The sequence below is a fragment of the Anabrus simplex genome, chromosome 1 (assembly GCF_040414725.1).
Source record: "Anabrus simplex isolate iqAnaSimp1 chromosome 1, ASM4041472v1, whole genome shotgun sequence".
In the NCBI taxonomy this organism is placed as follows: Eukaryota; Metazoa; Arthropoda; class Insecta; order Orthoptera; family Tettigoniidae; genus Anabrus; species Anabrus simplex.
The window spans coordinates 811,000,855-811,026,808 of NC_090265.1; the positions used below are offsets into that span (position 1 = coordinate 811,000,855).

At 37.1% G+C, this 25,954-nt stretch overlaps 1 protein-coding gene across 6 annotated transcripts in view; it reads left to right on the forward strand.

The window, feature by feature from the left end:
• The window catches only part of LOC136857568 (stimulator of interferon genes protein homolog), a 219,471-nt gene that overhangs the window by 142,891 nt on the left and 50,626 nt on the right, over positions 1-25,954 (forward strand). For 5 of the 6 annotated variants that reach the window (XM_068225239.1, XM_067136333.2, XM_067136332.2 and 2 more), the window contains one exon: positions 4,558-4,676. In XM_068225239.1, coding sequence (XP_068081340.1) covers positions 4,558-4,670 — 113 coding nt within the window. In that variant the 3' untranslated portion in view covers positions 4,671-4,676. Of the gene's footprint in view, positions 1-4,557; positions 4,677-9,040; positions 9,127-25,954 lie in introns of all 6 variants that reach the window. The other variant, XR_010858546.2, reaches the window with a different exon arrangement.

The following is a 25,954-nucleotide window of genomic DNA, read 5'->3' on the forward strand; positions in this document are numbered from 1 at the left end:
ACTTTTCAACATTATCTCCGACTCTTTGCACATATTTCCCTCGCTGTTCTGCAAGCTTGAAAATACCCGTATGGTAGGACTCTCTTCAAAGCCTGCAGAAACTGATGCATTGCTTTCTGTATGTCTCTCATAGCATTAGCTTCACATCTCTTCCTTCACAAAACTGAAAAGGTGATAGTCAGGGGGTATCATATAAGGATTATAGGCACGGTGCAGCAGATGTTACCACCCTATTTTCTCGGCTTCCTCCTTTGTGAACTGAGCAAAGTTAACAGTGTCCATCATGTTGAAGAATGTTCGTCTTTCCAGGGCATTAATTGTGCAGTGCATGCTGTAGCTGTCAGATGTTTGAACATAATGGCAAGCATTTGTGGTTTCAAGAATCTTTAACCAGAAAACAGTTTCCATAACTTTCCCAGAAGTCTGCACTGTCTTTGCCTTTTCTATTTTGTTGGCAAATTCCAATGGTGCCTTTCCACGATCTGCTGTTTTATTTTCAGTTCATAATGAGAAACCAGCTTTCATCACCTGTCACAATATTCAATAAAAATAATATCCTTCATTTCAGTATCACCAAAGTATTTCTCTGAATTTTATGGTCTACTGTCAATAAACATGGAACTCAGCTGTTACAAACTTTTCGAGTACCATAGCTTGCAATCATTTCGTGACTGCTGTGTGCAGTAGTGCAAGTATCTATATTGACATGTACAGTTATCTTCTTTAATGATATTGGCAACTCCTTCCATATTGCGTTTATTGGAGGCAACCATTATGAGACTGATCATGAATGCTCTGATGTTTCCATCTTTGAGATGTTTCACCCATCTCCTTATAGTCCTGCTGCTAGTTCTACATTTCCATATGCATGCTGAAATTTATGACAAATTTCAGCAGCAGGTTTTCTTCTTTAACAACTCAAATTTGGCTATTCCTGAAACATCACGGTCGGCCTTTTTGTAAGAATTATCTGCATTCATCTAGTTGAAGCTAATTACATCAGAATACCTAAATTTTGTCTGGGTGCTCATTTCTTTCTTACTGAATACCGCTGATTGCAACTACATTAGCTTCACTATGTCTTGTATTGAATTTTCTTAGTATACTGCTGTCTTGGGAGAGTACACATTTTATGTACTAAAAATAATATAAACTTTTTCAGTAAAACAAATCACCATTTGAATTAATGGTGGCAGGGAAATTTTTATTAAAATTCTTCCAAATATAATGTTTGTTTGGCTCAGTACATCGATGAATGACTGAATACTCTTTTGACATTACATTTTGAATACAATATCTATTTTTAGTTCTGGTTTTAAAAAATACTTCTTTTTTCTGTTCATGTCATTCAAGCTATGTTTTCCTCTTAGTCCTGTTTCCTGATACAGGGTCAGGGATGAGGTGAGATGAAATTATATGGCATGCTTTTACGGCTGGATGCCAACCTCAGTTCAGCTATTGAAAATTAAATGAACGATGACGAATGAAATTGGTAAGGAGATGGAAGGAATCGGCTGTGGTCTTTGAATAAGATCTGTCCTGGCATTTGCCGGAAGTGAAAATGGGAAACTATTCTGAGGACAGCTGATAGTGGGTTTCGAACCCACTCGTCTCCAGAATGCAGAACTCTTGTTTCATAGCTGTAGTGCATGTCGTCAGCAGGGCAATTTATTCTCGTGTTACAACTATGTGAACTTAAAATCATATAGGATAGCAATTGAATATAAAATAATTATCATATACCAAGTGGTGCATTACCTTAAAAAGTAAAACGGGGGGTTTGATAAGTCAGACATGGTAGTAAAGGCTCTGCTTTTAATTTTTGTTATTAAAAAAACCCTGCTGATTCTATATTCCTGTCTAAACTACCTCATATTATTTTGAATAAAATCATTCATATAGGCCTTCAGAAGCAATAGTTTTGTGAGATTCAAAGTTGTGTATCATATAAGATCTTCACACATCCTGCAGACAGCTAGCCATCTTGCTCATTCTGCAGCCAGCACATTTTAGACACCATTGGGGATAGATTCTAAGAATACACTATACTTTTCACTTGAACTGACTTTAATTATTTACACTGCTGGGGGAAAAATCCAACACCCTCCACTTGAATGCTGGAGGATTGCAGTTAAACTGATGAGCATTTCAATGGATGGCTTAGTACCGTTTACTTCATTCCGTTGCGTCCAGTGATACACCAGGCAGTAGTGTGTCTGGAAGGTTGAATAATGTCTATGTGTGTGTAGCAGTCAAGCTATAGCCATACCTTAAAGACGGTTATGTTCCCCTGTTATGCAATTACAGGGAATTCGTCATGAGATTTGGCAAGGCAGGATGGACATATTGACAGATTTATGCACACATTAGTTATGATCCATCTGCAGTTTGACTATGTTATTAACAGTGGTCAGGTGAAAAGGTCCTACAGCAGAGATCCAAGTGAATGTGACATCAGCGATGTACACACATACCATTGTGAACAGTCTACTTGCAGCAGGATTACAAACACGTTTGCCTTTGACCTGGGTTCTTCTTCCACAAAACTGTCGTGCATGTCCTCTCTGGTGGTAGGCAAGGATCTCCTGGAGTATGGTATGGCGCTCTGTTTTGTGTTTAGCGATGAGTGCACGTTTTGTTTTCATGCAAAAGTCTGTTGAGTATCATTTTCAGCGTGCATTTGCTCCCAGTGTATGGGCCCAGTTCCTTGCATCATGGTGTGGGAATTAATAAGCTACAATTTCAATTCACCTTTGATGTTCGTGGAGAGTTTGTTAAACCGTACCCACCACATCCAGGACGTTGTTCGACCCGTCCTACTGCCGTTCCTACACCAGGAAGGTGATACACTCTTTCAGCAGGATAATTCTCATCTACATACTGCTGTCACTACGCATTGTGTCCTTCGTAGTTAAACAGCCGTCCTGGCCAGCACAGCCCCAGACCTCTCTCCCATTGAGTACGTTTGGGATATGATGTGACGACTTCTGACCTAGTCTGTATGACCATCTACTAACCTTGCACATTGTGACAACACATGCAAGAGGCTTCGAACTCTACACTGCAGGATAATATTCATCACCTATACAATCATATACAATCAAGAATACACAGCTGTGTGGCTGCCCTTGGTACTTGGCATTTATTGTGTGGTTTGGTCTGTATTGTTGGTCACGTTATGTCATCAAGCTGTTACCTCTTGCTTGAATTGTAAATAAAGTAACGTACACATTCATGGCCCTGCAAAAAAAAAAATTTTCACCCTCACTAGTTTAGATGTTCATCAAAGCATGATGCACCTGTACGTGTTATTAATGAGAGTCGGTCTAAATCATTCACCAAAATTTGAGATGACAGGGATTTTGGGAGACAGGGACAATCAACGAGGTTGTTTTGCAATTTATGTTTCAAGTACATACTGCTTAATACCACATTTTCATTTTCTAGAGAACATTTAAAATATGAAGATAATCCTCTCTACAATAATTTAATATCCTTGGCATAAATTCTGTTCACTCAGTACAATCGCTCCCCCCTCCCGTTTGGTTTAACAGTGATGATAAATCTTTACTACAATTGATTTTTCTGTTTTTGTTGATGCATTTTCTTCCCAACATTATGATGTTACTAATGCAGTCAAGGGTGGAAAGATCTGTCTCCCAAAGAGTGGACTTCCCAGTGTTGTAAACTTAGTATGCCACAGCATTCTCAGGTGTATTTCATGAGCACTCTCAGCCCTGAGGTGCTACCAGAATCTAAGAAAATATTGACTGTAAGCTATTTTGCTTTACGTTGCACCGACACAGGTAGGTCTTATGGTGACAATGGGATAGGAAAGGCCTAGGAATGGGACAGAAGCGACTGTGGCCTTAATTAAGGTACTGCCCCAGCATTTGCCTGGTATAAAAATGGGGAAACCATGGAAAAACATCTTCAGGGTTGCCGACGGAGGGGTTCGAACCCACTGTCTCCCGGATGCAAGCTTACAGCTGCGCACTCGGTTGACTGTAAGCTGGAAGGATTAAAATTATAACAGTAGCCTATGGCTTGCTGTTTAGAAACCAAAGTAGCCCTTTCATTAACACAGTAGGCTATTCATATATACATTCTAAAACTGTGCAAGAACTGTTAGGTCACATTCTGGAAACACTATGCAGTGTATTAGCTATAGTAAGACTTCAGAGTACATCTCAGCTGTTCATTTCTTTTCTTTATCTTTAATGCCTGTAGTCTACTTTTTAGTAGAACTTCCCTTAAATTTTGAATTTCTAACATTAAATGTGTATAAACTCTCACTCTATTTTTCTCAGAAATTATTTCCCAAATTTTACTACTTAGCAGTCGTGCGTTAGCATCTTATTTATAGCTATCTTAGTATGCCATTCTAATGCCCTGTGTTATAAATAATTGTTGCCTTTTTAACAGTTGGAATTCCAGTACTGTATACTGTATTTATATCTGCTTCAAGAAGTGTACTGTTTTTGTTATGAATTGTTTGATATCGAAAACATTTAATGCCATTCTGTTGAGTATTTGATTTAATTTTTCTGTATTCAGATGTTGATGACCATGGCTTACCCAATGTGAATGCTGCGAGGAAAATATTGGACAGAATTGAAGAAATCAAATTGAAGGAAGCTGAGCTCCAGTATTTAAGAGGGGAACTCTGATGAGAGGTAATTATACTTGCATTTGTTTCATGTTGTAGATGGGTGGGTGGTATATATGACATTCATGTTTCTCTTTTCATCTTAAGAATTCAATAAATAGTACAGTATGTCAGAATGTTCCCATTATGTTATAATGTAGCTCAGTGACCAACAGGCCTGACCACTGTGAGCCAACCATCTCATGTCCTTCCTTGTGAGACTCCTACAAGGCTTTTGGGCTTATATGATGTATAGTGCCAGATAATGTGAATAACCGGTATATTATTGATGAAGTAGAATCCCTCTTATCCAACAGTAATGGCACCAGACTAGTGCTGGAAAACTGCTTTTTATGGTTAACTGAGATTTCCTATGGACCAGCTTGAAAATGTTTATTATGCATGACATACCACGTAAAAGGTCTCATTTAATTGATATATGCATATTGTAGAACTTTCTAGGGTTATACATAGTATTTCAATAAATAAAGCATATTTCAGTACCTAACTGTTTAAATTAAATGCAAGTAGCCATTGATATAATCCTATTACATCACAACTCTAAGCATTACAATGCAGCAAAACATCTGTTAACCAAAATATCATTTAGTTGAAATGGCCAGTTGCTTCCTCATTGTTATTGTTATTATTATTATTATTATTATTATTATTATTATTATTATTATTATTATTATTATTATTATTATTATTATTATTATTATTATTATTATTATTTAATTCGCTGGGGCTGTCAAGGACCACGTTAAGTCTTGTTGCATTTGACACTGAACTTGGCCTTCTTTAGAGCCCAAATTTCCCTCATTCTTTGCGAGTGGGCCAGCTTACACTCCTCTGTCCAAGGGGCACCGTATCTTCTCTTCGGCTGCTCGTCTCGGTTTAGCCCGTTCGTCAATATTTTCTTGCGGAAGAGATCTCTGTTAAGGGCGTCTTCAGCTGAGATATGTAGCATTTGCAGGTCTTCTTTGGTATTTCTAAACCAGGGAATTGTGGTTTTGGGGTTTGAATCAAAAAAGTGAAATATTTCTTTAGTTAACTTTCTTCCGTTCATTCTTTTCAGATGACCGTAAAATCGTGCCCGTCTTTTTCTGATTGTGTCGGTAATTTTCTCTATTTTGCTGTAGACTTCCTTGTTGGATCTCTTTTGATGGATTCCATTTCTGTACTTTGATCCCAAGATTCCTCTCACAATTTTGCGTTCTCTTTTCTCCAGTTCTTCAAGGAGTCCTTCGTTGGCATTTAGAGACAGGGTTTCGGCTGCATATAGAACTAGTGGCTTCAGAACTGTTTCATAGTGACGTATCTTGGTGTTTTGGGAAAGGCATTTTTTGTTGTAGATTGTGCGGGATGTTTGGTAGGCTATTTCCAGTTTGCGTACTCGCTCCTGAAGTGCTTCTTTGTCCAGTCCATTTTTCATGATGATCTCACCCAGGTATTTGAATTTGTCTACTCGGGTGATGTCCCCGTATTTTGTATGGAGTTTTGGTGGAGCCTCTTTGATGTTAGTCATTACTTCTGTTTTCTCAAACGATATCTGCAAACCAGTTTGTTCGGCAATTTTCTTTAAAATTTCAACTTGAGCTCTAGTGGTTTCTATGTCGTTTGAGAGAACAGCAATATCATCGGCAAATGCTAAGCAGTCTGTTGTGATCCCCTTGGATTTGGTTCCTATTCTCAATGGACTGTAGTTGGTTTCCTGTAATCCCACCCGCCAGGTTCTGATGATCTTTTCAAGAACACAGTTGAAGAGTATCGGGGATAGCCCATCACCTTGTCGGACTCCTGTTTTGATGTCAAAGGAATGCGAGAGACATCCGTGGAACTTCACCTTGGATTTTGTATCGGTCAGGGTGGTTCTAATTAATGCCAGCAGTTTCAAATCAACTCCAAATTCATTTAAGATGTTTAGCAGGACTTCCCGGTCAATGGAGTCGTACGCTTTCTTAAAGTCCACAAAGACAGACACATACTGCTTGGACCTTAGTGTACAATATCTGATGATCGTTTTGAGATTTTGGATCTGTTCAGCTGTTGAGCAACCTTTTCTGAACCCTCCTTGGTATTCACCTATTTGATGTTCAACTTGTGCTTCCAAACGCTCCAGGATGGCAAGTGATAGAATTTTGTAAGTCACGGGTAGCAAAGATATTCCTCTGTAGTTGTTGATGTTCTTCATGCTGCCTTTTTTGTGTAATGGATGGATCAAAGCTATTTTCCAATCTTCGGGTAGGGTCTCCTTGTTCCAAATTTCTTCTATTTGCTTTTGCAAGATATCAAGTGATTCCTCTGGGACATATTTCCATAGTTCTGCTACTACTGAGTCTTCCCCCGGTGCTTTGTTATTTTTGAGACGGGCAATGTGGCGCTTGATTTCATCTCTGTCGGGTGGTCTGGAATCTGGGTACCTGAGTAAGGGTTCCTTGGTCTCAATGGCGCTTTGAGGTTTAGAGCAATTAAGTAAATTCTTGAAGTAATCTGCCAGAATGCTGCAATTTTCTTCATTTGATGTCGCCAGTGTGCCGTCCTTTCGCTCAAAGCATAGAGATGGTGGTTTATAGCCAGTGAGTTTGCGTTTGAAGGCTCTGTAGTACTCTCTGCTTTCATTCTTCCTAAAGTTTTGTTCTATCTTTTCAATGAGAGATTTTTCGTATTTACGTTTCTCAGTTCTGAACACGCTAGCTGCTTGGGCACGTTGGGTTTTGTAGGTTTCCCAATCATTTTCTGATTTCGTAGAGTAGTACTGTTTCCACGCATTGAGTCTTTCTTGGAGGACTGATTCGCAGGTACCATTCCACCAGGCATGCTTTTTGCCTCTCTTGATTTCTGCAACGTCTTTGGCGGCCTCAACAAGGAGACTTTTGGCGTTGTTAAAGTCAGTGTCATTTGGTCTAGCCTTCTCCTGGAACTCCTCGACCCTTTGCCGAAGTTTATCATTGTCGAAGCGTGTGATCTGTTTGGTTGTCTTCCTTGTGTTTGCGGGATGGGTTTGAATTTGATAAGAGACATATAATGATCTGAGGCCACATTGATGCCTTTCTTTACCTTGACATTCATAATCTCAGGGCTGTTTCTCCTGGAGATTGCAACATGATCAATTTCGAACTCTCCGAGAGCTTGGACGGGAGAACGCCAAGTCATTTGCTTTCTGGGTAGATGGCGAAAGTGGGTCGACATGACCTGCAGGTTGTGATTTTCGCAAATGGACACCAGTCTTTTGCCGTTGGGATTGGCTCTTTTGTGAGCAGGGTAATTTCCTATAACTCTCTTGTACTTCTGTTCATGACCTAGTTGGGCATTGAAGTCGCCCAAAAGAAGCTTGACATGGTGTTTGGGGATTTTGTTTAATTTTTCATCCAGTAGGTCCCAGAAATTATCAACTTCGTCTGGATCAGACTTGTTCTTATCGTTTGTAGGAGCATGTGCGTTAACTAGGGCGTAGGTTTAGTTCACGCATTTAATTGTGAGTATAGACAATCTGTCATTCACAGGTTCGAAATTTGCAACCGATTGAAGGATCTTGGTTCTAACAGCAAACGCGGTTCCAAGCATCACAGCTCCATTGAGGATTCTTCTTTGCGCTTTGCTCTTGAAAAATCGGTAGCCTTCGGATTCAAAAATCTCTTCATCTGGGTACCTTGTTTCCTGTAGGGCCATTATGGATATCTGATTTTCGTGAAGAGCTTTGGTGAGGGTTTTCAGCTTGCCAGTTTGTGTAAGTGAATTTATGTTGAAAGTTGCTAGAAAGGTTTTAGATTTTGGCCTGAGTTTTTGACTCTTCGGGGTACACCGAGACGCTCCGACTCGTCTCTTGCATGATGTCGAGTCTCCCCCAGAATCCGAACGAGACTCGTGCGCCATGGCATTCACGACGAGGGATTTATCCGAAGATTTACCCCCTGGGGTATGTTTCTTGAAATGTTGTGCCATCATGCTTTTTGACTTGACTTTGCTTTGGACGGGTACCCATCCTTTTACAACTAGGGTTGTTAGCCCTAGAGGTTGCCTCAAGATGTTTTCTGGCTTCTGGTCATTTACCAGTCTTCGCCGTAACCCTGGCAAGGGACCAGTTTTGTTTTTTTTTCACGGTGGTATTTTATTTCCCTACTACCCTCTGACTCTGCTGGCGGCAGAGCCAGCGAGCTTCCCCAATTCCAATGGGACGCGCCCGATGGAGGTAACCGGTTAATCCCCACACGGGTTTTTATTATTATTATTATTATTATTATTATTATTATTATTATTATTATTATTATTATTATTATTATTATTATTTGCATCGCACTGACATAGATAGATCTTATGGCAATGATGGGTTAGGAAAGGTCTAGGATTGGGATAGCAGTAACCTTAGCCTTAATTGATGCTCTTCCCCAGCTTTTTCCTGGTGTGAAAATGGGAAACCACAGAAAACCATCTTCAAGGCTGCTGGCAGTGGGGTTCGAACTCACCATCTCTCAAATGTAAGCTCACAGCTAAGTAACCTAAACCATCTTGCTCAGTGGTTGTTTTTTAAAAGTGTAATATTTATCAAGTTTTGAGAGGAAAACTTTCTTTTTATTATCTCAGTAGTATGTCATGTCAGTGAAACTGTAGCAGGAAAAATTGGAGGCACTCAGAAGAATTAAAAAAGGAGATTTTTTTAACAGTTCTCTGTCAGACTAGATTAAAATGAAGAATAAACTTGAAGAATTTGCTTCAAAGATTCCTAACACAAACATTGAAAATATCACAAAATGATAAAGTAAATGAGGCTGTATTTTTGTGGTTTACTTAATAACAGGAAAAAGGATTGGCCTTATCCAGCCCAGTTATTCAAGAAAAGCGTATATGTTTGTGGTAAGAAAATATCTGCAGACCCAGATGCTGGGGATGTTTTTAAAACTAAATGCAATGAGTTTTTGCAAGGGTACACAAAGGATAAAATTTGTAATGCAGATGAAACTGGATTCCGTTTTAAAATGGTACTAAAAGAATCTCATTCTTCAAAAGAAGGAAACACTATGCTTGGACACAAAATAAACAAACGCCAAATAACTATTTTAGTCTGTAGTAATGCTGCAGGCACTCACCGTCTAAGTGTTGTGTGCATCTCAAAAACCCTAGGGCTTTAGAGGACATTCCCATCTACCAAGGAAATTCCTGGATGTCTTTTAATTTCTTTAGCCAATGGTTCAACAATGAGTTTGTCTCCAGTGTTAAATCATCTTTAAAGACAAAAACTTACCAAGGAAAGCTCTTTTGTTTTTCTGAGATATCTGCAGCAAGACACTAATGAATTGAAAAGTGTTCCAGAAATGTTGAAAAATATGAAACTAGTTGTATATTGTTACATTCAGTCATGGTAGAAAATAAAGTGCTCTACTCCAGAAAAATGCTGGAACAAATTTTTTGATGGAGTTGTGCTTGGTGAGAGGCTGAAGAAGGGGAGAACTTACAGAACATTATTGAAAAAATTACAGGTTGTGAAAATTAACAAAATGAGGTTAATGTTACAACCGAAAGGAAGCGCTGACAGGAACACAGACAATAAGGATGACTTGGTAGAGAACAACTGTGTCACCACTGAGGATGAATTTAATGTGTTGGTGGTAAGTGATTTTTCCTCTTTCTCTAATTAAGTTGTTAGTAATTTATCTAGGACTTTTTTTTACAAAAATGTTTTATATTTCTTCAGATAGCTTTACACTTTCAAATATAACCATGTTTTGTTTAGTCCTTGTCTGTGCCTATGAAGTAATTCTCTATAAATAATTAAATCCATTACCAGTCACAATATTTTTTAATCTTCTTAACAGCGCGTTTCAGAGTCTGGAATCCATCGTTAGGTGATGAAATTATGACATTCAATTGTTGCTCTACCCGATACACAACTATTTCAAAAGAGTATAAATATAGGAAAGGAACAAACAAATGTCAGATCAAGTCAGAGAGGAGGGAGAATAAGAAAGGAACACGTATAATAGGATGAACTCAACTGTATCAGACAACTCAGGGTTGAGAATCGGTTCCAAGCAGGTCAAGTTAAACATCAATTGCCTGGCCTTCACAGATGACCTCCCACCTCAAGTATGGAGGAAGCTACACACCAGCTCTCCTCCCTCAGTCAAATAGCAGCTAAAGTGGGGTTGAGGATAGCCATTAATCAAACGGAGTTCCAACATCAGAGATGCACCCAACTCAATCCCACACGGGGATCAAATCAAATCAAAATCTCTTTATTTGCAAATGAGGTGTCTATCTCGGTGGCAAATGGTACACTAAAATACATTATTGTCAAGCACTAAATTTTAAATTAACAAGGAAAGAAGAAAATTTTCCTAGAATACAATATTACACAAATTTTTCGCTAACAATTTTTTCTATTAAACACACAGTTCATCCTTAATAAATTTATATTGTTTACAAAATTCTACTTATAATATCTGCTGTACTTACAAAACATAGTCAACTCATATACAGTGTGTGGAATCACTTCAAATAATACTTTACAACTGGTATAAGATTAAAATTTACATTGCATTTATTTATTTTTTTACCCATTTTGGAACCTAAGTAGCATAACGACCTGCTGCGTCTTAACCAGAGCCCCTTTTGCCACAGTAATAAAGAAGACTGACTCCTACAGATACCTCGCAGAATGGATAACATCGAACATTAGTGATGATCTAGCCATGAAAGTAGGTGTACCAAATTGGAGAGAGCTTTCCATCTCTGTAAGAATGTTTACAAGTCCAAATCCCTTTCCCTTCACCTTGAACTTAGACACACTGAAAGCATACTAAAACCTTCAGTACTGTTTGCCTCAGAATGCTTGAACATGATCAAAAAGTGACAACTCGGGAATTTGTAACTGAAAGTATGAAAGATCCTGGGGAAAATCATGGGTGTTATTAAAGAAGGAGATGAATACTGAATCAGGCGTAACAATGAGCTTTACCAACTTTTAAAGAGCTTATCATCAGCCATGAGAAAGAGGAGACTTATCTTCTGTGATCACATAGTCAGAATGGACAACAAGAGACTGACCTCAAGAATCTCAAACACCATTCCTAGAGGGAAGGGGGCAAATGCTTAATGGACGAAACTGGTTCGAAAAGACCTAGAAATTCTTAAAATTGATCCCAAGAATATATTAAGCAGGGATAAATTTAGAAAGCTGATCAGAACATCTGACCTTTACCTGTGACTGACAGCTAAAACATTGTGTCCTGGTATGATAGTGAAGTGGACTCAGGAAAGGAAAGCAACCCACAGTTCAAAGATGAAGGAATACTGGGCTAAGAAGAAAGCTCATCAGAGTTAGGAACCACGTGGTGCAAGGAGCCTCCATGAAACAAGAAGGAAGAAGAAGTATGAACCCAGTGGCAGGTCATTGTGAATAGGGAGCAACAGAAATAAGAGAAGAGGACAAACATGGAAACAGAAAAGGTCAAGGACAGTCATATGTTTCTTCCCTTTTCCTGTACCTTTTTTTTTTTGCTAGGGGCTTTACGTCGCACCGACACAGATAGGTCTTATGGCGACGATGGGATAGGAAAGGCTTAGGAGTTGGAAGGAAGCGGCCGTGGCCTTAATTAAGGTACAGCCCCAGCATTTGCCTGGTGTGAAAATGGGAAACCACGGAAAACCATTTTCAGGGCTGCCGATAGTGGGATTCGAACCTACTATCTCCCGGATGCAAGCTCACAGCCGCACGCCTCTACGCGCACGGCCAACTCGCCCGGTTTTTCCTGTACTTATCTGGCTTTCTTGTTATCCTGCACTTATCCCACATGACCGAGGATCTATCAAGATGGTCCCTCAATTAGTGTTGATGCCCGCCCTCTTGATGAAGCTGGGAAGCAGAATTGAGCTCATCGGGGGGTTGAGAAGAGATGGATGTAGAAGAACAGGGATTGTTGAGGGGAGAGCTTATCTGTTTGAAGATGTGGAGATTGTCCGTGACCTTTGGGTTTCCATGTTTGACCTTGTCTCCTATAATAATAATAATAATAATAATAATAATAATAATAATAATAATAATGTTATTTGTTTTATGTCCCACTAACAACTTTTTAAGGTCTTCGGAGACGCCGAGGTGCCGGAATTTAGTCCTGCAGGAGTTCTTTTACGTGCCAGTAAATCTACTGACACGAGGCTGTCGTATTTGAGCACCTTCAAATACCACCGGACTGAGCCAGGATCGAACCTGCCAAGTTGGGGTTAGAAGGCCAGCGCCTTAACCGTTCGAGCCACTCAGCCCGGCTGCCTCCTATTATATGTGGTCCTTTCTTATTCCCCCCCCACCACTCTCTCTCTCTGACTTTTTTCCAAAGAGTATTAACCTATTTCATTTAAGAGTAGGGGCTATGTATCCAAATCCCATGGAGCCACAGCTCTGAATGGCCATGGCCTACCAAGAGACCGCTGCCCAGCCCGAAGACCTGCAGATTACAAAGTGTCATGTGGTCAGCACGACGGATCCTCTTGGCCATTATTCTTGGCTTTCTAGACCGGGACCGCCATCTCACCGTCAGATAACTCCTCAATTGTAATCACCTAGGCTGAGTGGATCTCGAACCAGCCCTCGGATACAGGTAAAAATCCCTGAGGGGCTATGTGCATTATGAATTTATAACATCTATATTGGGTTAGTTATGCGTGGATGTCATCTGTGAAATATACAGTAGCTTCGTCTGTTTCTTCCTGCTGATACGTTTCTGCTTATGTAGGTCGTTCATGGAGCCTCTTCCAATCTTCTCTTTTTTCCCATAGTCTATCGTTCATCACTGTCTCCGATTTATGTCGTCCTCCACCTGATCCCTCCATCTTGTTCATGGTCTTCCAATTGGTCTTCTTCCAGATTCTGTCCATTCCTAAGCTCTTGTTTGTTATATTTCTTGTCCCATTCTTTTGACGCGGCTGAACTATTTTAGCCTATTTCTCTCCATAGTTTCTTTTAGGTGGTTGATCTGTAGCGTGTTTCATATCATTTCATTTCTTATCTTGTCCCTCCTCGTTTTACCCAAGATCCTTCACAGAAAGCGGATCTCTGTCACTTATTATCTACTCAGGGTTCTTTTTTTTTTTTTTTCCAAGTCCAACATTCTGATCCATACGTCAATATTGGCAAATCATATGATTTATATATCATAATTTTTGCTTTCGTAGGTAATTTCCAATTTCTAATAATGTCATCATCTTCATCTTAATTTCCAGTTTCCAGCTTCCCGGGTCGGGTTGTGAATCAAGGACCCCCATCGCTGCCTGTCTCTCCACCACTCTTCTCCTTTTTTAAGTACATCTGGTTTTCCTCCCCTCTTCTCTATGCACTCCTACACTGAATCTCTCCACCTCTTTCGGGGTCTATGTCTGATACACAATAATAAAATTTTGAACAATTTACTATCCTCTCCGAAATTTTTTCCTTGATGTTTTCTTTCCCAGTTAGCTTACTTCCTAGGTATTTAAAACAATCTACTTCTTTAAGAATGTTCCCATTACACCTAACATCCTTCTTTTTATATCATTACCTCACTTTTTGTTAAACTTATTTCCATGCTTTCTTCTTCAATTGCTTTCTGCCAGGTAGCTGCTAAAGTTTAATATTGTTTTTAAATATTAATGTTCAATTTTATAATTGACCATGTGTTAAAGATCTATTAATTGATGTCTGCCAATTTCTAGAGTTTCTAAAATATTTGATTTTATTCTATTAGATGTGTATGTAAAATGGTGAGAGAATTTTGAATATTTTGATACTTCATGTACTGTGTCATATAGATGTGTAGCATATGCAGTTGCTGGAAGATGAAGCAGGCAGCAAGGATCTGTGTCTTGAACCCAACAGAGCTTCAACTACATTTCCAAACTGTGGCAATACCTCACGTAACTAAAGACACCAACGAGTCATGGATGCAAGTGAGAAGCTAGATCGAAGAAGCAGCTAAGAAATGTGAACCGATTCCAGCCAGGAAGAGAAAGCACTGGATGACGAATGATACTCTGATACTGGTTGAAGAAAGAAGAATGTTCAGGTCAGAATGAGAAGCCCATGAAGACAATGAAGCTAGGTTGAGGGAACTGAACAGAAGAATTAAGGCAGGGTCCAAGAAGGTCAAGAATACTCACCTCAGAAACATCTGTCAAGAATTGGAAAACCATACTGACCAACATGAATCCAGGGAGCTCTACAGAACAGTGAAGTACTTGTCCAGGGAGTTTAAAGCAACAACCCAAGTCATCTTTGATGCAATTGGGGAGAAGAAAATGGATCCTGAAGGCATAGCCAAAGTGTGGAGGTGTTACTGTGAGAAACTTTATAAAGGTGATGCAGCACGAGCCACAAGAAACTAAAATACTCCAGCGGAAGAGAGAGAGAGAGAGAGAGAGAGAGAGAGAGAGCAGTTATGAGGTCAGACGTGGAAAATGCAATAAGACATCTGCGGCGAAACAAGTCGCCTGGAGCAGACGGTATCGCCGCAGAAACCCTCAAAGCAATGGGAGAAGCTGGAGTAGATGTGCTGTTGGACCTCTGCAGGAAGGTCTGGGAGATGGGTAAGTGGCCAGATGAATGATGCCAGTTGATGTTCATCCACATCTACAAGAAGGGAGCATCCACAGGTAGTAGCAATTGCTGCACTGTGGTGTTACGACAGGCCAGCATGGTCCTCCTCCTCCTCATCGTTAGTGAGCGGCTCAAGAATTTCCTGCTACCACAGATCACCGAGGGACAGCAAGGCTTTGTCCCAGGGAAGGGCACAAGAGAAAATATCTTGAGTATAGGTCATATTACTGAGATGCCAACTATTACGATTCATTCATAATAATTACGAATCACCCATCATAATTATGCCTTTAAGAATGACAAACCATAAATAACGATTTTTTGTTTATTTTAAAATGTAAGTGTATGAAGCGTTCAAAAGGATACAAAAGGAATCCCATTACAGCTTGAATTCTCAGAATATTCTTTTTGGATTTCTCAGTAATCATTTATACCCCTGCCCTTTCCTGTCTCTCGTTTAAGAATATTTCGAGTTTTCACGCGCCGAACGCATTGTGTGCTTCCAGTGCCAGAAAAATAGGCACCCATTGTCTTTGTTCGTCATATGATCATCAGACTTCCATGAAAGATTGAGAGTTATTTTGTTTCATTGTGAACACTGTGCGTGTGTGATTGTTGAAGTATTTATTGCGATTTTGGTTGCCAAGTTCACATATATTGCTCTTCTAGGATATATGCTAATTGTGTGTTACAAAATGCAAAAAGTTTGAAATAATGAAGCGATTTCTTGTGCAGGATAATACGTGTGGTGACGTTACCGTGACTAGTGACACTAGTAAGAAACCAAAAATAGTTTTTAAAATTTAGGAATAGAATGGTCCAGTTTACTGTGTTCCTCAAAATCTCCTTCACACGTGTTTTATAGTGTGTGTAGCCGCGATTTTTCAGTTGCGCATGGTGGACGGAGACGACTGTCGTAAACACGTGGCTAGCAAAATACATACGGATACAGTTAAGCTGAGGAACACAAACAAGAATTTAACCATTTTTGCTAAAGCCTCGGAAGATGAAAGCTCATTAACAAACGTGGAGTTGTTTACGACTTTTCCTGTTGAACACAACTTGCCTTTAGCCTGCAGTGACCCTGCGGGACGTTTGTTCAAGAAAATGTTTCCCGATTCGATACGGTTGTAGTGAAAATTGAAATAATTGATAAATAGATTCAACCTATTCAATACAAAAGAATAAGAAATGTAGTGAATTACATTCCCATTTAATAATAAGTAGAAATGGTACCTGTTTCGACCCTAGTCCAGGTCATCGTCAGCCGATTAAAACATGAAAAACAATGCATAAGAAAAGGAAATAAAAGATTAAGTACACTCCGGATCAGTAGAAGAGGCGATATAAATGAACGGGGGTAGACATTGTAAAACTCAGAAGAAGTAAAATGCAAGTCACTCAAAAGAAAACAGTGCACAATTCTCTGAGTGGCTGCGTGGCACACGCAGCGCTAGGCAAAGTCCCACAATGTTTACGAATAGTGGAGAACGGTTAAATGAGCCAGTTTTTAAACACTGTCACTGTGACTTTGTGCCTTTAGAATTAAATTTCAACTTCAAACTTTTTGATAGGTTCAAATGTACCTTACAATCATTCTGTTTAACTTATTTCACACTTATTATTTGTCTTGACTTGATTACAGTGAAAAAGTGAAATGTCCACATATGTGTACATAGTGCAAAGAGTATCAAAAAAATTGAACACAAAATTCACATACAGTAAAAAGTAAAACATGAATACAATTAAATAACCAACAAAATTGAACACAAAATACACTTGGAGTAAAAGCCAAAATGAATACCATTAAATAACCAAGAAGTCCAAGCATTTTATTATTTGAACTTGGCTAATATGTAAACCCCGAGGAAAGTATTATGAGAATCTGCACAAAACTCAACAACATGAAGAAATGCATACATTTATTGAATTATTCTGTATGAAATGCCTCCATGCACTCTGGACATACTGGAACCTGGCACGTTTTACATGTGTACCTAGTCCGCCGCTTGCAGTTTTTGTCACGACATCTTGGTGGATTCTTGCAATCATTCTTTGCCGGGTAGTGATCAGTGCCATCAGTCCTCACCTCTGTACAGCATCCTAAATGATATCTCATTTTCAATGGAGGACTTTCATATATTTTGGATGATGACCTTCCACGTTTCTTTTTTCAATAAGCAAGTTTCAGTGATTGAATTTGAAATATAGGCCTTGAAATCTACAAAGGAAATCATGTCTTGTGTCTCTCTTTCATACAAAATCCATGCATTCACAATAGTCACGTTATAAAAATGAAAAAACACCCTGGTGTAAAACTTTTTACTTTTCATGGCATATGGATAGTAAACTACCATTCTATCAGTCATGTCGACACCACCCATGTATATTATAACAAGCTATTGCGTGAGGTCTTTCAATTTCAACATAAGCTTGATTTTTCCTTTCACTTTATCAACAGGCTCTTTTCCAGTGAATGTTGATATCATATGTACAATGTTGTTGTCAGCCCAATTGCAAAACAGTAACATTGTCACTGAATGTTGTCACAGAAATGGAACTCCTTCCATCCTTCATAAGCTGTTTAGTTTCTTTCAATTTCTTTGCTGCTCCTTGAATCCTATTGGACCTTACAATACCTACGACATAAATATCCTTATCCTTCAAAAAGACAAGGAGTGGTTTAAAAGTAAAGAGATTATCAAGGAATAGTTTATGATTCTTTCCCTCAAGTCCTTGATATAACCTGACTACTGTATTCCCAACAGGACCAAAGTCATCAGCTGCTCTTTCTGCTTGTTCCTTCCTAGCCGTATTACTCTGATACATTTCAGATTTTGATACAAAAGCCATCTGAACCTGACCGAACCCATGCTTTGAAACCCCACTTTTTTGGTTTGGATTTTATATACTGCTTTGCTCTACTCCTACCTTTAAATGGAATAATCATTCCATCAATTGCTTGATATTCTGTTTCTGTAACAATTTCAGAAAATATCTCATTCAGAATGTCAAGCACAGGTCTAACCTTTATGAATGAATGAATACTGATCTGCATTTAGGGCAGTCGCCCACGTGGCAGATTCCCTATCTGTTGCTTTCCTAGCCTTTTTCTAAATGATTTCAAAGAAATTGGAAATTTATTGAACGTCTCCCTTGGTAAGTTATTCCAATCCCTAACTCCCCTTCCTATAAATGAATATTTGCCCCAGTTTGTCCTCTTGAATTCCAACTTTATCTTCATATCGTGATCTTTCCTACTTTTATAAACGCCACTCAAACTTATTCGTCTACTAATGTCATTCCACGCCATCTCTCCGCTGACAGCTCGGAACATACCACTTATTACATGTTATAAACCTCATTTTAGGTCCGTATTGAAAATTTAACAGTTCAACAATGATAAAGGTGTTTTAATTTATTCCACCTATTCAATACTTATATTATCACGTATAGTTGTTACATAATTAAATTCTTAGTTACATGGGACATGTTTCGCCCTCAATTAAGGGCATCTTCAGCCTAAATACAATAATCAAAAATACAACTAAATTAAAAGTGGACGTTAAATACAATCATCAAAAATACAACTAAAATAAAAAGTGGAAGTTAAAAGTTTAGTCTGTTCTTAAAATTCAGAACAATAAAATTGTGAAAAATGATAAAATGAAAAGATGCTAATGGCAAAACTGTCTTATGATTAAACTATAATCTTGTCAGAGACTAAAACTTCTATTAAAATTCGAATTAAAACAGTTCATATAAAATATTGGAAAATCAAAGTGGTAGTAATAAAAAGCCAACGACATGAGGGCGTGTACACAAGCATAAACTTGATTGTCATGGATACAATCTTTTTAAGGCCGTTGATGAAATTCGTAGTAAGTAAGGCAGAAGCATCTATTGAAAAATTGTAAGAGGCCGTTAGCACCGGTAGGTAATAAAATGGCTGAATCCTTGCCAGAAAATGTCAACAGATGCAGAAATAAGTTTTCTGTAAGAAAAGGAAAAGAAGAAATAAGAAATTGAACGTAAGGAGAGAATTCAGTCTTACATAATTTTGAAACAGATGAGGACTTACATGTAAGTGGAAGTTGTTATTTCTTAACTACTGTTGAGTTGGTTGCTGCCCGTCTGTTGGCTCTAAGTCTGGTGTTATAACTGTGCTGCAGAGGCGGTAGCGAACTCGGAGGGGAAGGAATAGGGGAGTGCGGAAGGGAGGAGAGGATGGGTGGAGTCAAATGTGACGAGGCTGACAAAGGGGCGGAGTCAACTGCATTGCTGGAAGTAGGCCTAATATCTGTAGGTATGGGAGGAGTATTAGGGTTTGAAGAATTAAATATATTAGGTATCCTAAATTTATTCGAACTAACTGACTTTAATAATTTCGGCATTAATTCATGTAACATACTTTTATTGTCCGTGGTTTCATTGAGATTCTTTTGCTTATTGTACGTCTGATCTAAATAGATGTATAAACTTTCTAATTCATTCAGCATTCTTCCTTTTTGTATGTTTCTAATTATCGTTAAGTCTTTCTCTATGGATTCAAATCTGTGGCCAGTCTCCCTCATATGCAAACTCATTGCTGAGTATTTCCTATGTTTTTCCGCGTTAACATGTTCCATGTATCTTGTCATAAAAATTTCTCCCAGTCTGTCCAACATATGAAAAATTACACTGAGTACATTTAAGTCTGTATACTCCCGATCCTAAATAACGATTCTTATCATAATTAACTTTTTTATGATTAAAGAATATGGACTGGTTAGTATTAGTAGTTTTAAAAGCTATATTAAAATTATGTTTCTTGAATACGCTAGTAATCTGGTGTATAGCTGGATTATTAAAAGTGAATGTAGCATACTCAGTTTTTTTGGTCTTTTCTGGTATCAGATTCGTAGATAATTTGTTCTTAATTTTATTGATTAATTTGTTGATCATTTCTATTTTGAAACCATTTTGTTTAGCGAGGTATCTAATATAATTCAATTCTTTCTTCAAATTCATGGGAGATAGAGGGATTCTAAATGCTCTATAAATTAGACTGTGAAAAGATGCTTGTTTATGTGAACTCGGGTGTAAAGAGGAATTGTTTATAGTTGTAGATGATTGTGTCGGTTTTCTAAATATTTGGAAATCAAAAGTGTTAACCTTACGCGTAACTGTTATATCTAGAAAATTCAATGAGTTATCGACTTCGTCCTCTTTCGTGAATTTCAAATTAGGTTCGATTTCATTTAATTTATTTAAGATTTCTTGACTATTAGTGACATCTTTGTTTATGATTACAAATGTATCATCTACATATCTCAACCATAAATCTATTCCTTTAATTTTAGCTATTATTTCATTGTGTTCGATTGAATCCATAAATATGTCGGCAAGGATGCCCGATATTGGGTCACCCATTGCTAATCCATTCTGTTTATAAATATTATTGTTAAATGTGAAGTAGTTATTGTCTAATACGAACTTTAACAATCTAGTGAATTCTTCTACTTCCATTTTACTAAGATTACTGTGTTTACAAATATTATCATGAATGATATTAACAGTTTTATCTGTCGGAATATTCGGGAACATATTCACTACGTCATACGAACACATCATCTGGTTTGGAAGTACGCCAAATCCAAGCAAAATGTCACACAAGTCAATGGAATTTCTTAATGGTTGTTTATTATTAAAAGTGTAATGTCTTTTCAAAAAATTGTGAATGTATTTGGAGACTTTATACGTGGGAGAATTACGGCAATTGATAATCGGACGAATCGGAATATCTTTTTTATGTATTTTGGGCATAGCTCTAGTTTCCGGGAGCCTAGGATTCATATTGACAAGTTTTAATTGTTCTTGTTCAGTAAAGAGAGATGTGGATCTTTTAAGTAAGGCTTTTAAGTTGCGTTGAATTTTAGTTAGCGGATTTTTTGTCACTAATGTGTATTTATTATTATCAAAAAAATCTTCAGTTTTTTTGATATATGTATCTTTATCCATCAAAACGATCGCACCCCCCTTGTCAGCCTTGGTTACTATAATATTGTTATCTTCAATTTTCGATTTCATGTTTTTTATTGTTTTCTGTTGTTTGGGATCAAAATTGGAATAAATTTCTTTAGCCAATCTGGGTAATTTCTTCTTTAACTCCAATCTTACTTCATCTTGTACATCGCGTGGGAGTTTTGATATGTTCGCCTCCGCTTCTGCAACTGTGTTAATGATATCTATTTCTCTATCTTTATTAGGCCAATTGTATTTTGGACCCCTTTTAAGTAGGTCATTCTCTCCTTCCGTAAATTTTACCTTGGTCAAGTTAACTACCGTGGGAGTGACATTGTCCGATGGGCCCTTAATTTGTTCTTGTTTCGTTTGTTTACTACGACGTATTTGTGTGTCTATTAAATGATTCAATTTCTTATTCAATGTATCCTGTTTCTTACTAAGTGCGTATGTTAATTTGTGTTCCATGTGTTGATAAAAAGACTGCCATTCTAATGGGGCTAAATCCTGTGTCACCGCTAAGTGAACGTTATATAATTGCAAATTCAATTTGGACTTCTTCCTGTAATAAGCCTTGATTTCATTTTTAAGCCATAATTCATTTACCTTATTTTGGGTTACATTATGGCTTGGATTGCTTATGTTCTTACGTTGTGTTGATTTTAGAAAAGTAGGTACAAGTTTTAGTCTCAGACATTGTTTAAGAAAAGCTAAATCTTTTCCTAACTTACAAATCTTCATTTTCAGATTGAGAAACTTATTTAATCTACATTTTGCCTGGTTGGCTGTCACATTACATGTTATAAACCTCATTTTAGGTCCGTATTGAAAATTTAACAGTTCAACAATGATAAAGGTGTTTTAATTTATTCCACCTATTCAATACTTATATTATCACGTATAGTTGTTACATAATTAAATTCTTAGTTACATGGGACATGTTTCGCCCTCAATTAAGGGCATCTTCAGCCTAAATACAATAATCAAAAATACAACTAAATTAAAAGTGGACGTTAAATACAATCATCAAAAATACAACTAAAATAAAAAGTGGAAGTTAAAAGTTTAGTCTGTTCTTAAAATTCAGAACAATAAAATTGTGAAAAATGATAAAATGAAAAGATGCTAATGGCAAAACTGTCTTATGATTAAACTATAATCTTGTCAGAGACTAAAACTTCTATTAAAATTCGAATTAAAACAGTTCATATAAAATATTGGAAAATCAAAGTGGTAGTAATAAAAAGCCAACGACATGAGGGCGTGTACACAAGCATAAACTTGATTGTCATGGATACAATCTTTTTAAGGCCGTTGATGAAATTCGTAGTAAGTAAGGCAGAAGCATCTATTGAAAAATTGTAAGAGGCCGTTAGCACCGGTAGGTAATAAAATGGCTGAATCCTTGCCAGAAAATGTCAACAGATGCAGAAATAAGTTTTCTGTAAGAAAAGGAAAAGAAGAAATAAGAAATTGAACGTAAGGAGAGAATTCAGTCTTACATAATTTTGAAACAGATGAGGACTTACATGTAAGTGGAAGTTGTTATTTCTTAACTACTGTTGAGTTGGTTGCTGCCCGTCTGTTGGCTCTAAGTCTGGTGTTATAACTGTGCTGCAGAGGCGGTAGCGAACTCGGAGGGGAAGGAATAGGGGAGTGCGGAAGGGAGGAGAGGATGGGTGGAGTCAAATGTGACGAGGCTGACAAAGGGGCGGAGTCAACTGCATTGCTGGAAGTAGGCCTAATATCTGTAGGTATGGGAGGAGTATTAGGGTTTGAAGAATTAAATATATTAGGTATCCTAAATTTATTCGAACTAACTGACTTTAATAATTTCGGCATTAATTCATGTAACATACTTTTATTGTCCGTGGTTTCATTGAGATTCTTTTGCTTATTGTACGTCTGATCTAAATAGATGTATAAACTTTCTAATTCATTCAGCATTCTTCCTTTTTGTATGTTTCTAATTATCGTTAAGTCTTTCTCTATGGATTCAAATCTGTGGCCAGTCTCCCTCATATGCAAACTCATTGCTGAGTATTTCCTATGTTTTTCCGCGTTAACATGTTCCATGTATCTTGTCATAAAATTTCTCCCAGTCTGTCCAACATATGAAAAATTACACTGAGTACATTTAAGTCTGTATACTCCCGATCCTAAATAACGATTCTTATCATAATTAACTTTTTTATGATTAAAGAATATGGACTGGTTAGTATTAGTAGTTTTAAAAGCTATATTAAAATTATGTTTCTTGAATACGCTAGTAATCTGGTGTATAGCTGGATTATTAAAAGTGAATGTAGCATACTCAGTTTTTTTGGTCTTTTCTGGTATCAGATTCGTAGATAATTTGTTCTTAATTTTATTGATTAATTTGTTGATCATTTCTATTTTGAAACCATTTTGTTTAGCGAGGTATCTAATATAATTCAATTCTTTCTTCAAATTCATGGGAGATAGAGGGATTCTAAATGCTCTATAAATTAGACTGTGAAAAGATGCTTGTTTATGTGAACTCGGGTGTAAAGAGGAATTGTTTATAGTTGTAGATGATTGTGTCGGTTTTCTAAATATTTGGAAATCAAAAGTGTTAACCTTACGCGTAACTGTTATATCTAGAAAATTCAATGAGTTATCGACTTCGTCCTCTTTCGTGAATTTCAAATTAGGTTCGATTTCATTTAATTTATTTAAGATTTCTTGACTATTAGTGACATCTTTGTTTATGATTACAAATGTATCATCTACATATCTCAACCATAAATCTATTCCTTTAATTTTAGCTATTATTTCATTGTGTTCGATTGAATCCATAAATATGTCGGCAAGGATGCCCGATATTGGGTCACCCATTGCTAATCCATTCTGTTTATAAATATTATTGTTAAATGTGAAGTAGTTATTGTCTAATACGAACTTTAACAATCTAGTGAATTCTTCTACTTCCATTTTACTAAGATTACTGTGTTTACAAATATTATCATGAATGATATTAACAGTTTTATCTGTCGGAATATTCGGGAACATATTCACTACGTCATACGAACACATCATCTGGTTTGGAAGTACGCCAAATCCAAGCAAAATGTCACACAAGTCAATGGAATTTCTTAATGGTTGTTTATTATTAAAAGTGTAATGTCTTTTCAAAAAATTGTGAATGTATTTGGAGACTTTATACGTGGGAGAATTACGGCAATTGATAATCGGACGAATCGGAATATCTTTTTTATGTATTTTGGGCATAGCTCTAGTTTCCGGGAGCCTAGGATTCATATTGACAAGTTTTAATTGTTCTTGTTCAGTAAAGAGAGATGTGGATCTTTTAAGTAAGGCTTTTAAGTTGCGTTGAATTTTAGTTAGCGGATTTTTTGTCACTAATGTGTATTTATTATTATCAAAAAAATCTTCAGTTTTTTTGATATATGTATCTTTATCCATCAAAACGATCGCACCCCCCTTGTCAGCCTTGGTTACTATAATATTGTTATCTTCAATTTTCGATTTCATGTTTTTTATTGTTTTCTGTTGTTTGGGATCAAAATTGGAATAAATTTCTTTAGCCAATCTGGGTAATTTCTTCTTTAACTCCAATCTTACTTCATCTTGTACATCGCGTGGGAGTTTTGATATGTTCGCCTCCGCTTCTGCAACTGTGTTAATGATATCTATTTCTCTATCTTTATTAGGCCAATTGTATTTTGGACCCCTTTTAAGTAGGTCATTCTCTCCTTCCGTAAATTTTACCTTGGTCAAGTTAACTACCGTGGGAGTGACATTGTCCGATGGGCCCTTAATTTGTTCTTGTTTCGTTTGTTTACTACGACGTATTTGTGTGTCTATTAAATGATTCAATTTCTTATTCAATGTATCCTGTTTCTTACTAAGTGCGTATGTTAATTTGTGTTCCATGTGTTGATAAAAAGACTGCCATTCTAATGGGGCTAAATCCTGTGTCACCGCTAAGTGAACGTTATATAATTGCAAATTCAATTTGGACTTCTTCCTGTAATAAGCCTTGATTTCATTTTTAAGCCATAATTCATTTACCTTATTTTGGGTTACATTATGGCTTGGATTGCTTATGTTCTTACGTTGTGTTGATTTTAGAAAAGTAGGTACAAGTTTTAGTCTCAGACATTGTTTAAGAAAAGCTAAATCTTTTCCTAACTTACAAATCTTCATTTTCAGATTGAGAAACTTATTTAATCTACATTTTGCCTGGTTGGCTGTCACATTACATGTTATAAACCTCATTTTAGGTCCGTATTGAAAATTTAACAGTTCAACAATGATAAAGGTGTTTTAATTTATTCCACCTATTCAATACTTATATTATCACGTATAGTTGTTACATAATTAAATTCTTAGTTACATGGGACATGTTTCGCCCTCAATTAAGGGCATCTTCAGCCTAAATACAATAATCAAAAATACAACTAAATTAAAAGTGGACGTTAAATACAATCATCAAAAATACAACTAAAATAAAAAGTGGAAGTTAAAAGTTTAGTCTGTTCTTAAAATTCAGAACAATAAAATTGTGAAAAATGATAAAATGAAAAGATGCTAATGGCAAAACTGTCTTATGATTAAACTATAATCTTGTCAGAGACTAAAACTTCTATTAAAATTCGAATTAAAACAGTTCATATAAAATATTGGAAAATCAAAGTGGTAGTAATAAAAAGCCAACGACATGAGGGCGTGTACACAAGCATAAACTTGATTGT